Source organism: Gossypium hirsutum, chromosome D08 (genome assembly GCF_007990345.1).
Source record: "Gossypium hirsutum isolate 1008001.06 chromosome D08, Gossypium_hirsutum_v2.1, whole genome shotgun sequence".
Classification (NCBI taxonomy): domain Eukaryota; kingdom Viridiplantae; phylum Streptophyta; class Magnoliopsida; order Malvales; family Malvaceae; genus Gossypium; species Gossypium hirsutum.
This window is the reverse complement of record NC_053444.1, coordinates 34,364,034-34,377,310: the sequence shown is the minus strand read 5'-3', so window position 1 is coordinate 34,377,310 and position 13,277 is coordinate 34,364,034. Positions and strand designations below refer to the sequence as shown.

The window sequence follows — 13,277 nt, the reverse complement described above, 5'->3', positions numbered from 1 at the left end:
CTGACAAAAATAACAACTAACAATTTCCCCTTGTACGTAATTTCCCCTTTTTCACGAATATCTTCCGACTGGTTTAAATCCTGATCAATTAAAGGATTAACTGTTGAAACCCTAAAATTATTCTCTCCCTTGTTGGTCTTAAGAGGTTTTGGTGTTGGAAAGAAATGAGAAAGGTGATCTTTCTCTTTCCAAACAATAAAGGTTTTATTATTAATTTTATTTTAATCCCTTTTACAATTTTAATTATAAAATTATAATCTTATCAGAATAATAACATTAACCATCTAGTTACCACATTTAAAAGTTGTTAATTTACCTCATTAGAACTTAATTAATTACTAAATCAGACCATAAACAAATAAAAATAAATAACGATGAACTTTGACCACTTTTATGATTTAGTCCTTGTACCTCAATTAATCACTGATTCAATAAATTTTCCTATCCAAAATTTAATTAATCTATATAATAAATCCATAATTTTTAAAAAAAAATCATTTAAGAGTTTGTTTTACTGAAACGAGGTCCTGATACATCATTTTTCCACACAATTGACTTTAAGGTCAAAACACTCGTACCTTAACTACTATTCAGTTAATAAATTTGTCAAACCAAAATTCAAAATAATACTAAAATAGACTCGTAAGTATTAATTAATAATATTTACTAACTCGATCATCGAAAAATGGGGTTCTTAAACAACCATTTTTGGCACCACTAAAAAATGAGCTGTTACAACTCTCCCTTGTCGAAAATTTTGTACTCAAAATTTTTACCTAAAAATAGATTAGGGGATTGAAGTTTCATGGTTTTTTCAAGTTCCCACATAGCTTCCTTAATACCATGTCGAGGCCACAACACTTTCACTAGCAATATTCTTTTAACTCTGAGTTCTTTCACTTCCCAAGCTAAAATCTTTACTGGTTCCTCACCATATGAAAAATCAAGCTGTAACTCAACCTCATTGGGAGAAATCACATTTGAGGGATCAAAACGATAACAACACAACATCAACACATAAAAAACATTGTGTATCTTTTCTAATTCTAGTGGCAGAGTGATTGGTCGCAGAGCTAATCAATACGTTTGATGTATCGTAATTTGGTGTAGTATATTAAACTAGTTTTTACACTTTAAGAGCTCGAACATTTAAACTAGTTTGCACACTTTAAGAGCTTGAACATAAGCATTTTAGTTATATTTTATTTATTTTTTAGCAAGTTTAGTTAAGAGTAAGAAAATATGTTATTCGAGTCTTTTATTGACCTTAGAGGTCGAAGGAGGCCTAAGGGTGAGCTAATACACTTTGTGAGTGTGCAGGAGACCATTAGAAGGCATAATAACTCAATATTGATCACTAAGTTGCGATACCTAGGGAGCAGAATTGAAGAAGTCCAAGACTGCCTTCAATGTCGCGACATAGCCTAAGGATGTCGCGACATACCCCTAAAGATACTCTAAAACTTAATATACTGCCCTCAATGTTGCGACACAGGACCTGGTGTGTCGCGACATTACCTTTGTATAGGAAATTAATACGAACTAAGGGTGTTTTGGTCTGCACAATCCAACTTTAAGCTCAAGAATGTCAGTTAACCTAAGGTTAAGGATGACAACCATCCTAAGCCTATAAATAGGCTAAGCTAACACATGTTAAAAATAACCATTTTCCTTTGTATAATTTTCTTTTTAGTTTTAGATTGTAGATTTCTTTTCTTCTAGGGTTTAGATTTATTTCCATTATTGTTATTTATTTTCAGGAAGAAACCAGATTCTGAAAAGATTCTCAAACTCTATCAGGACTTTGTGTTTTAATTCAGTTCAATCAAGCTTCTTCTAAACTCTATTCCTGAAATTGTTCTGTATGTTCATTCTTTTATTCAAGTTCATATTTTTTATTAGATCGATCCATGAGGAACTATTCCTCCCGTGGGGGATTAGCGAGTGGAGGTATTCATAATTAACTATTTTGTAGGGAATTCTTAACAGATCAGCTGTTCAAGATAGGAAGAACCTAAACCCTAGGCCTGACAATCTTAGGAAGTCATCAAGGTAGGAATTAATCGAAAATTGATATGGCCTATCCGTGAATACCTTAACCATAAACCAGTCTGGACTGTGAGGTCAGAAGATAAGTAGTCCTTGGTGACTTAGTATTTCAGTGGATGTATCGGAAGATCCTACTAGTTGATTGAACAAGAAAACCCAAGATGACAGTTATTTAAGATTACCGAAGCGAGCTAATCACCCATGTCTAGATTTGATATATATATTTCCTTATTTGATCTCTTTCCTTTTGTTTTTTTAATTTCCTTTTATGTTTTTAGGATAGTTTATTAAACTATTCCCTTTTTGATCTTTTGTACTATAATCTGATTAGAATATTAATTAGATCTATTTATGTTTATGTTAAGATTAATTTAGTACTCGCCTTCCTTGGGTACAATCCTTAGAGTACTGACTTACTCCGTTGTAAACTATATTACAACCTGAACTGTACACTTATGGATACCGTTTTCTTATATCTTTTGTGTAGGATTTCTACTCTCGGTGTTGCTAAGTCCAGAGCCAGTCAAGTTGTTGGCGCCACTAACGGGGAGGTAACGTCATTGTACTAGTTTTAACTTTTGCATGTTAATAGAATAGTTAGGAAATTTTTAGATTATAGATACGAAACTTAAATTCATAGACTGTTAGTATTGTATCATTTCTTCTCAGCTTTAAAGTTTAAGAGGTGTGATGCAAACACTAGGGACATTCTTTGATATAGATTGGTTGTGATCTAGTATCACTCGACCTATTATTTATGATTCGCATTTTGAGTTAAATCCTTCCTTACTAACGTGGATTACTAATAATGTCACATTTGGTGAGCCTAAAAAAGAGGACCCTATAATATTTCTATGATAATTTGAATATATATGTAGTACTATTATTTACGCTAGAGTACCACCAAACAGTATCAAATTATTACTAATTTCGTTTGCATTGAATGGAAAAGCAAAAACTTGGTTTGATGTGCTCCCGCCTGACACTATTGCTACTTGGATAGATTTTGTGCAACTTTTCCTTCATCAGGTTCTTTCCATGACTCAGGTACTTAGTGTGTGTGAGAATATATTTCAATTCAAACAATTCATAACTAAAAAATTGGGACAAGCTTGGGAAAGATTTCGAACCATTATTAGATTAGTGTTGGGTGGAGGTTTACATTTTGCAGTGCAAATTCAACATTTTTATGATGGATTGAATAGTCAAAATAGGAAAAAGTTTGATATCATGACTGGAGGAAGCATCTGGAATAAAACTAGGAAAGAAGTAATGGGAATATTAGAAAGATTTAGTGAAAACGAATTTTCCTGGGGAACACATAAAAAATTAGAACCAGGGTAAATGAAAACAAAGGACCAAAAGTGTAATAAACTGGAGTCCATTAAAATAGAATTGGCTAATTATGAATATGAATGAGAGGAAGAAAAATGGGATGATAGTGAACGAGTGAATGTTGAGACAACGATTCAACTAGATTGGTGGAGGCAAAGTAAAAGGCAAGTGGAACATATTGCTTTATGCACAACAAAAATGATACTACCCATTGTTAAACCTCTAGGATTAGATCTAAAACCATTGTCGAAGCACATGAAATACGGACATCTGGAAACCAAATTACACTACCAATAATTATGGCTACTAGGCTAAGTTTAGAATAAGAAGAGGCTTTATTAAGTGTTTTAAGGACAGAAAAAAACCATATGATGGACAATCACTGATATTAAGGGGATTAATCCTGCATTATGTCAACATAAGATTTGATTAGAAGAATGGAAAAATAGTAGTGGATGCACAATGTCGACTTAATCCAGCCATGAAGGAGGTGGTAAAACAAGAGTTACTTAAGTGGTTAGATGCAGAAATTGTTTACACCATTTTCGATAGTGAATAGGTTAGTCCTATGTAGCGTGCGCCAAAGAAAGGTGGATTGAAAATGGTTGAAAATGATAAGTATGAATTAATTCTATAAAGAACAATTACTGGTTTGAGAGTATATATTGATTACCAAAAATTAAATGATGCAACAAAAAAGATCATTTTTCACTTCCTTCTATTGATCAAATGCTTGATAGATTAGCAGGAAAGGATTATTATTGTTTCTTTGAGGAATACTCAGGATACCATCCAATCCCAATACGTTTGAATGATCAAGAAAATACTACCTTCACATGTCCTTTTGGTACTTACGCTTTCATATGAATGCCATTAGGGCTTTGTAATGCCCCAACAACCTTTATGAGATGTATGACGATTATTTTTGCTGACATACTAGAAGAGTGTTTGGATGTATTCATGGTCTATTTCTCAGTATATGGGGACTCATTTCAAGAATGTTTGGAAAATCTTAAAAATGTTTTAGATAGATGCAAAAAGACCAACCTTGTATTAATCTGAGAAAAATACCATTTCATGGTTAAGAAAGGATTGGTTTTAGGGCATCAAATATTGAGGAAGGGGTTAGAAGTTGACAAGGCTAAGATTGAGGTTATTAAAACTCTTCCAAATCCTACAACAGTCTGGGGAGTAAGAAATTTTCTGGGACATTCGGATTCTATAGATGATTTATCAAAGACTTTGTTCATATCTCTAAGCTGTTGAATCAATTATTGCAAAAAGGTTCATATTTAACCAAGAATGCATCAACGTTTTCTAGGTAATAAAAGAAAAACTTATTTTTGCTCCTATAATTATTACTCCTAATTAGCTAGAACCTTTTATTATAATGTGCGATGCTAGTGACTATGTTGTAAGGGCAATGCTAGGACAAAAAAAGAATAACCTATTTGGAGCTATTCATTATGCAAGCAAAACATTAATTCAACACAGTGTAATTACACTACAAATGAAAAGGAAATGCTTGCAGTCATTTTTTCTTGTGAAAAATTCTGGCTGTATTTGATGGCAAATAGAGTTTATGTGTACGCTGATCACTTAGCATTAAAGTATGTTACGAAGAAAAAGGAAAAAAAAAGCTAGGTTAATGAGGTAGGGATTATTGCTTTAAGAATTTGATATATGGATAATGAACAGAAAATGAACAAAAAATCAAATTGCAGACCATTCATCCAGAATAGTGAATGACATAGAACAACTGGAATCAGAAGAAATTAAAGAAACTTTTGTTGACGAGCAGTTGTTTAGGGTGGATATCCATAAAGTAAGGGTAAAAAATAATGTTCCCCCATGGTATGTTGATTATGTAAACTATATAGGTTTGTCTTCTAACCAAAATTGTCATGACAACAAAAGAAAATGATCCTGCATGAAGTGAAAAATTATATATAGGAGGATTCATATGTTTTCCGACAATGTGTTGACTAGTTAGTAAGAAGATATGCAGCCAAAGAAGAAGTAGTTGATATTCTATAGGAATGTCACACATCTCCATGTGGAGGAAATTTTTGCAGAAAAAGGATCACCCAAAAAGTACTTCAATCGGGATTCTACTGGCCAACCATGAACAAGGACACATACGAGTTTGTACAAAAGTGTGACATATGTCAAAGAACTGGGGGTATATCAAGAAGGGATGAAATGCCATAAATGGGGATACTTGAAGTAGAGATATTTGATGTTTGGGGGATTGACTTCATGGGCCCATTTCCAAGTTCTTTTGGGAATCAATACATTCTAGTAGCTGTTGACTATGTCGCAAAGTGGGTCGAGGCTGTGGCTCTACCCACTAATGACAGGAAATCAATAGTTAAGTTCTTGCGAAAAAATATCTTCGCCAAATTTGGAGCTTCATGTGCATTGCTAAATGACGAAAGATCTCATTTTTGCAGTAAACAGTCTGAGGTTGTTTTGGCTAAGTACAGTGTACGTCATCGAATGACAACAGCGTACCATCCTAAGGCTAATGGTTATGTAGAGGTCTCTAACCATGAGATCAAACAAATTTTAGAAAAAATAGTAAACCCAAATAGGAAAGATTGGGCAGCAAGTTTGGATAATGCATTATGGGCTTACAAGACAGCATATAAGACACCACTAGGTATGTCCCCTTACAAATTAGTTTACAGAAAATTATCATTTACCAATTGAACTAGAGAAAAAAAGCATATTGGGTGAAAAAAGCATATTGGGTGATAAAAGAACTAAATTTTGATCTAGAATTGGCAAAGAAAGAAAGATTATTCTAAGTACAAGAGTTGGAAAATTTTCATTTTTTTGGCTTATGAGAATGCCAATATGTACAAAGAAAGGAGCAAGATTTGACATGATGCTAGAATTCGAAGACAAGAATTCTTACCAGGGCAAAAAGTTTTATTGTTAAATTCAAGGTTGAAATTTTTTCTTGGTAAACTTAAATCAAGATGGGCTGGTTCATATTCTATAAACTAGGTAACGCTTCACGAAGCAATAGAACTCATCGAAAGAGAGGGGAAACATTTCCTCGTAAATTGGCAATGTATAAAACATTATTTTGGGGTAACAATGAATATAGTTGTCGATACATATTTTCGACAATATAAATCCATATAGCGTTCCGAGGGAACTGAAGGGCTAAATGAAAAGGACGACGATGAAGAAGGTGACAAAAATGAGGATTTTAATACAAAAAGGGAAACATTTAGACCTGACTCACATGTCACACAACAGAACCTTATGTTGTGACATTGAACAATCTTCAAAACAGGTAAACTATTCTCGACGTCACGACACCGCTAAGGGATGTCGCAACACCACTGCGTAAATTCGGCTATCCAAGTTTAAACTAACCACTAATGTTTGTTTAGTTTAGTTCCATTAGGATTATAACTTTTTAAATCTCTATTAAATAGGATTTTATTATAACTATTTATTATGCTATTATTTTCTTTATAAATAGATTATTCAACATCTACAACATGTGAAAAACTCATTATTTTATCTATAGAAAACTCATTAATTTTCAGAACAAAAGACTATAGTAGAAGAGTAGATCTAAAGAATGGTAAGTTTTTGTTAAAGTTTTCAAGTCCATCTATTGAATTCTAGGAAAGCTACATAGATAAATACCTTCAACGGTTACAACCTTATACTTTATTCAGGAACAAGGTTTCAATCCTTTAATGAGGAATTGTAAAGGCATATGGGAAGTCACAACAAAAAAGGAGTGGACTAACTTTTGTTTGCTACTTGAAGAACCCATAGTAATTTTTGTAGTGCAGGAATTCTATCTAGAATTAAAAGAGAGGGAAGCAAAAAGACCATTCTATGAGATATGTTTTTCTGTCAAGGTTAGAGGGGTTAATGTCCTGGTAATCGAAAGAATTATTTGTCAATTTTATGATGCACTATATTATTATCACGATTACCTGTATAAAATATATTTCAAGGAGTTAAAAAACGTCGATATAGAGGACATATTGAGGTTTTTGATAGAAGGAAAAGAGATGTGGACATATCAAAATGGCACAACAATGCCGGAAACATTCAACCAAGCGTTAATGACACCAAAAGCCAAAATTTAGATTACGTTCGTATGCTAAAAAATTTGGCTGACGATTGACATTTCCAACATCAATCCAATCCATGCTATCATAACATATGGAATATTGCAAAAGAAAAAAATATGTATCGATACCTGGATATATAGGAACATGGTTGAATGCGTAAGAAATCTGGAAAGAGGAATATTCTTTCCTTATCTGATAACAGAGCTATGTAAGAAAGTAGGAGTACCTATGGAGCAAATGGACAAAACGGTGAATCCTCCTAAGAAAATGCTCCAAGATGATGTTTATAAACAATTTGATATTTTGCAGAAAACACAAGAGGAAAGGAAGAGAAGGGGACTTCAAGAAGATGATGAATATATCAAGTTAATATATTAGTTCTATTTTAGTAGACAGAATTAGGAAAATTAATTAGTTTTTTAGTATTTTATTTGTTTTCATTAATTTAGGGCATTGTAGTTCGTTATAATTAATGAACTTAAATTATTTATAAAATATCCATGCAAAGTAGATGCACAATAATTAGACTTGTCAACGAGCAATGAAGGAAGCACCCACCATTAGCTAATGGAACTATCGCAATCAATCGGGTAACTTCTTTCCTTATCTATTTTGGGACTATACATTGAGGACAATGTCTTATCTAAAGTGTGAGAGGGTAACATAGAAAATTTTTGTTTTAAATTTTTATGCTTTTTCTTGATTTTTCTTGTCATTTGTGTGCTTGAGCTTGTAGAAATACAAGTGATTGGTTAGGAGCATGTACATAGGTTGCTTGTTTTTACAAATAAATTTTGTATGAGGATAGGTGATTTTAAATTTTTTATTATTAGACTACTGACTTCTATATATCACACTGTAAATAGGCATTAAAGAAATTAAATGTACCAAATGATATAGAGAATATAAGGAAACGAGCATGCTAGTATGAATGACAAATTGTGAATTTGTGGTTGTTTGATTAAATAGAGTTATGAATATTACGATACCTAGGGATGACCTAAGGCATTGTTTGTATTACACCCAAAGCCAGAAAGCTAAACCTGTTATTTATACTTAGTACCTATTTTTGAGCCAGAAAACACTTTTTAATGAAATTTTATAAAAAAACCCAAGACAAAATATAAATTTGTACTTATCATTTTTCTGTTGGTCTTGAACTACACTACTATAGATATCTAGCCATACTTATTAAGGGCTAAGTAGATACATTATGACAGATTTTGTAAAAATAGAGTGAAATAGAAGGGTTTAGTGTGATATAGTGATTATAGGTTAACTCAAATGTGCAACAAAAGAAAGATTCAAAAAGAAAATCAAAACAAGTGGAAAAAGTACTTGAAAAGAAAGAAAAATGTTTGCGAGTGAGATGTATTGAAAAGAAAAAAATGTGACAATGTCACAAAAGTAGAAAAAATTACTTATCAGTGTACAAAAACTTGTGAGCTAACTGTAATTGTTATATTAGACTGTTATTTCCTATGTGAAGAAATAAGGAAGGTGAGAGAAGGAGATATAAGGCAGTGAGTGGGAAAGGATTAATAAGAGACAATATGATGTGCCAAACTATCTTCGTCTTTGAAATTATTTGATGCTTGCCATTCATGAAATCCATACCTGTCCTAAGCCTTAGACCGTTACAAGCCAAAAAGTCCTATGTGATCTAGGTAGATTTATTCACAATTCGAAATCACACTGAATAATTACATTTATAACCTTTTGTATTTTGCTAGGATAATCAAATTATTTGTAATTGATGGATTCATACATTTGAAACCCTTAATGCTTGTATGTTTTGTAATGTACAGAAATTAGGTGTCTAATATAAAAAGTTGTAAGTCAATTAAATCTCATGCCAAGATTATATGTGAATATGAAATGCCTATTCATGTGCCCCAAAGCTAACATTTGTACCATACTTGCTCAGGTGTTGTCATTTGATTTATTGTTTTTGTTTGTGTTGCTTGAGGACAAGCAATGACATAAGTGTGGGGAGTTTGATCTACTATAATTTGGTGTAACAAATTAAACTATTTTTTGCACTTTAATAGCTTGAACATAAGCATTTTTGTTATGTTTTAATTACTTTTCAGAAAGTTCAGTTAAGTGTAATAAAATGTGTTATTTGAGTATTTTATTGACCTTAGGGGCCAAAAGAGGCCTAAGGGTGAGCTAATACACTTTGTGAGTATGCAGAAGACCATTAAAAGACATAATAACTCAATACTGGTTGCTAGGTTGCAACACAAAGCATTAGATGTCGCAACATAGGGAGTAGAACTGAAGGAGTCCAAGACGACCTTCGGTGTCGCGACATACCCCTGAAGATGCCCTTAAGCTGAAAATATTGCCCTTAATGTCGCTACACAGGACCTATTGTGTCACGAAATTGCCTCTGTACGAGAAATGAATACGAGCCAAGGGTAGTTAAAAATAACACAGTCCAACTTTAAGCTTGGGAACATCAGCTGACCTAAGGTTAAAGACAACGACCATCATATGTCTATAAATAGGCTCAGCTAACACATGTTAAAAATAACCTTTCTCCTTTGTATAATTTTCTCTTTAGTTTTAGATTGTAGATTTTATTTTCTTCTAGGGTAAAGACTTGATTTCCATTATTGTTATTTATTTTCGGGAAAAAAATAGATTTCTTAAACTATTCTTAAACTCTGTGAGGATTCTGTGCTTTAATTCAATACAATCAGGCTTTTTCTAAACTTTATTCTTGAAATATTTCTTTATGTTAATTATTTTATTCCAGTTCATATTGTTTAGATCTATGAGGAACTAATCCTCCTCTTAGGGATTAGTGAATCGAGGTATGAAGAATTAATTGTTTTATAGGGATTTTTTAACGGATTAGCTGTTCAGGACAAGAAGAACCTAAACTCTAGGCCTGACAACCCTAAAAAGTCATCAAGGTGGGAATAAACCCAAAATTAGTATGTCCAATCTGTAAACACCTTAAACCTATATCGGCCTAGATTGTGAGGTCAGAAGATAAGTGGTTCTTGCCCACTCAGTATTTCAGTGGACGTATCAGAAGATCCTATTGGGGTACTAACTAGTTGATTAAACAAGAAAACTCGAGATGACAGTTACTTAAGATTACAATAGTGAGCTAATCAACCATGCCCAGATTTGATATATATATTTCCTTATTTGATCTCTTGCCTTTCGTTTGTTTAATTTCTTTTTTTGTTTCTAAGATAGTTTATTAAACCCTTCTCTTTTTGATCTTTAGTACTATAATCTGATTAGAATATTAAATAGATCTGTTTATGTTTAATTTAAGATCAATTTAGTACTCGCCTCCCTTGGATACGATTCTCGAAGTACTCTTACTCTGTTGTAAACTATATTACAACCTGACATGTACACTTGTGGATACCATTTTCTTATATCTTTTGTGAACGATTTCTACTCTGGATGCTGGTGTGTCCGGAGGCGGTCAACTCTACATGTCTAATTCTTTCAAGAATCTCATACAACCTAATAAATCTCGAATTGAGCTTCCCTTTTCTGCCGAACTGTAGAACTTTTCTCCAGGGCGAGACTTTTAAAATACTTTATCACCAATATGAAATTCAATGTCTTTTTTCTTTTCAAATCGGTATACGATTTTTGATGATCTGATGCAACTTTTAGATAGTCTCGAATGACCCTGACTTTATCCTCAGTTTCGTCAATAAGATCGGTCCCAACTATTTTTCTTTTGTTTAGCTTGGATTAATATAACGAAGTTCTAAATTTATGTTTGTATAAAGCCTCATACGGTGCCATTTTAATACCTGCCTAATAGTTTTTATTCTAAGCAAACTCAGCCAATAGTAAGAATTTCTTCTAGCTGCCTTCAAACTCAATAATACAACATCGCAACATATCTTCTAGAATTTGTATTACTTATTCTGATTGACCTTTTATCTAAGGATGAAACGCAATACTAAAATTTAGTTTCGTACCCAAAGCATCATGTAATTTACCTCAAAATCTGAAGGTAAATCTCAGGACTCAATCAGAAATGATAAAGAGTGGCACCTTGTGCAATCTTACAATCTTGGAAAAATATAGCTAAACTAATTTCTCAAGTGTGTAATATGTTCTAACTGATCATACTGAGATTGGATCCATTCGGCCTCATCCAACTTTAGCTCAGCCAATACCCGGAAAGAAGGAATTTCAACCTCAATAGGTAAAACTGCCTCCATTCCATAAACCAAAGAAAAAGGTGTTGCCCCAGTAGAAGTCCTGACAGATGTTCGGTAAGCCAGAAGAGTAAATGGTAACTTCTCATGCCAATCCTTGTAAGTTTCAACCATTTTCGCCACAATCTTCTTAATATTTTTGTTGGCCGCCTCTATTGCACCATTCATTTTTGGACGATATAGTGACGAATTATGGTGTCTGATATTGAACTATTTACAGGCTTCTGCTATTGTGCTGTTGTTCAAATTCAGCGCATTGTCAGATATGATCCTTTCAGGCATTCCATATCGACATATGATCTCTTTCTTCAAAAACTTACTGACTGCTGACTTCGTGACATTAGTATATGAGACTGCTTCTACCCACTTAGTGGAGTAGTCAATAATGACAAAAATGAAATGATGTCCATTAGAAGCTTTCGACGATATTGGCCCAATGACATCCATCCCCCACATGGAGAAAGGCGATGGAGAGGTCATAAAATGAAGATGTGAGGGAGGCGCATGCATTTTATCCCCATAAATTTGGCATTTATGACACTTCTTGGCATAATTGATGCAATCTCCTTTCATAGTGGACCAGTAATATCCAAACCTCATGATCTGTCTAGCCATGGTGAATCCATTGGCGTGTGTTCCACAAATACCCTCATGGACTTCTTCTAAAATTTCCTTAGCCTCCATAGCATCCACGCATCTCAATAGTACTCGATCCTTTCCTTTTTTGTATAGAATCTCTCCATCTAGGACATAGTCAATAGCTAATCTCCTCAATGTCCCCTTATCATTCTCTGTTGCCTGATCAGGATATTCGCGATTCTTCACATATAGCAATATATCTTGGTACCAGGGACGATTATCATTCTCCACTTCTTCAATGCTGTAACATGGGTCGGGATCTCATAAATACTAATTTGAATGGGCTTCATGTCCTCTAATTGATTCACTTTAATCATGGAAGCTAAAGTAGCAAGAGCATCAGCCATCTGATTTTCTTCCTGTGGGAGATAACAAAAGGTAATGTTGTCAAACTCTTCAATCAATTCTAGAACCAATCTCCGATAACGGATAAACTTGGGATCTCTCGTTTCCCATTCCCCTTTTAATTGGTATATTACCAATGCTGAGTCTCCATACACTTCTAGTATCTTAATTTTCCGTTCTATGGCTGCTCGAATCCCCATGATGCAAGCTTCATACTCAGCCATATTATTAGTACAATCGAAGTCCAATTTACTGGTGAAAGGATAATAATCTCCGTTTGGAGATACCAAGATTGCCCCAATCCCATTGCCTAATACATTCGAGGCTCCATCAAAGTTTAACCTCCAAGAATGATTTTCTTGAGGATCCTCTTCAACATTTGCCACACGCATCAAGTCTTCATTCGGGAAATCAAAGTTCAGAGGTCCATAATCTTCAACATATGGCCTTTTGACTTACATATACCATATCAAACTCGGAGAGCAAGATTTGACATCTAGCCATTCTCCCAGTCAACCCCGTTGACTTCATCATATACTTTAAAGGGTCTAATTTTGAAATTAGCCAAGTCGTATGATAGAGTAAGTATTAC

The 13,277-nt window shown here is 33.6% G+C and overlaps 1 protein-coding gene across 1 annotated transcript; it reads left to right on the top strand.

Annotated features, from left to right (window-relative positions):
* The first annotated feature begins 5,595 nt into the window (after nucleotides 1–5,595).
* Nucleotides 5,596–7,871, top strand: LOC121220326 (uncharacterized). The gene is made up of 2 exons (XM_041100005.1): nucleotides 5,596–6,046; nucleotides 7,696–7,871. The coding sequence occupies exons 1-2, from the start codon at nucleotides 5,596–5,598 to the stop codon at nucleotides 7,869–7,871; spliced, it is 627 nt and encodes a 208-aa protein (XP_040955939.1).
* Nucleotides 7,872–13,277: the final 5,406 nt, after the last annotated feature.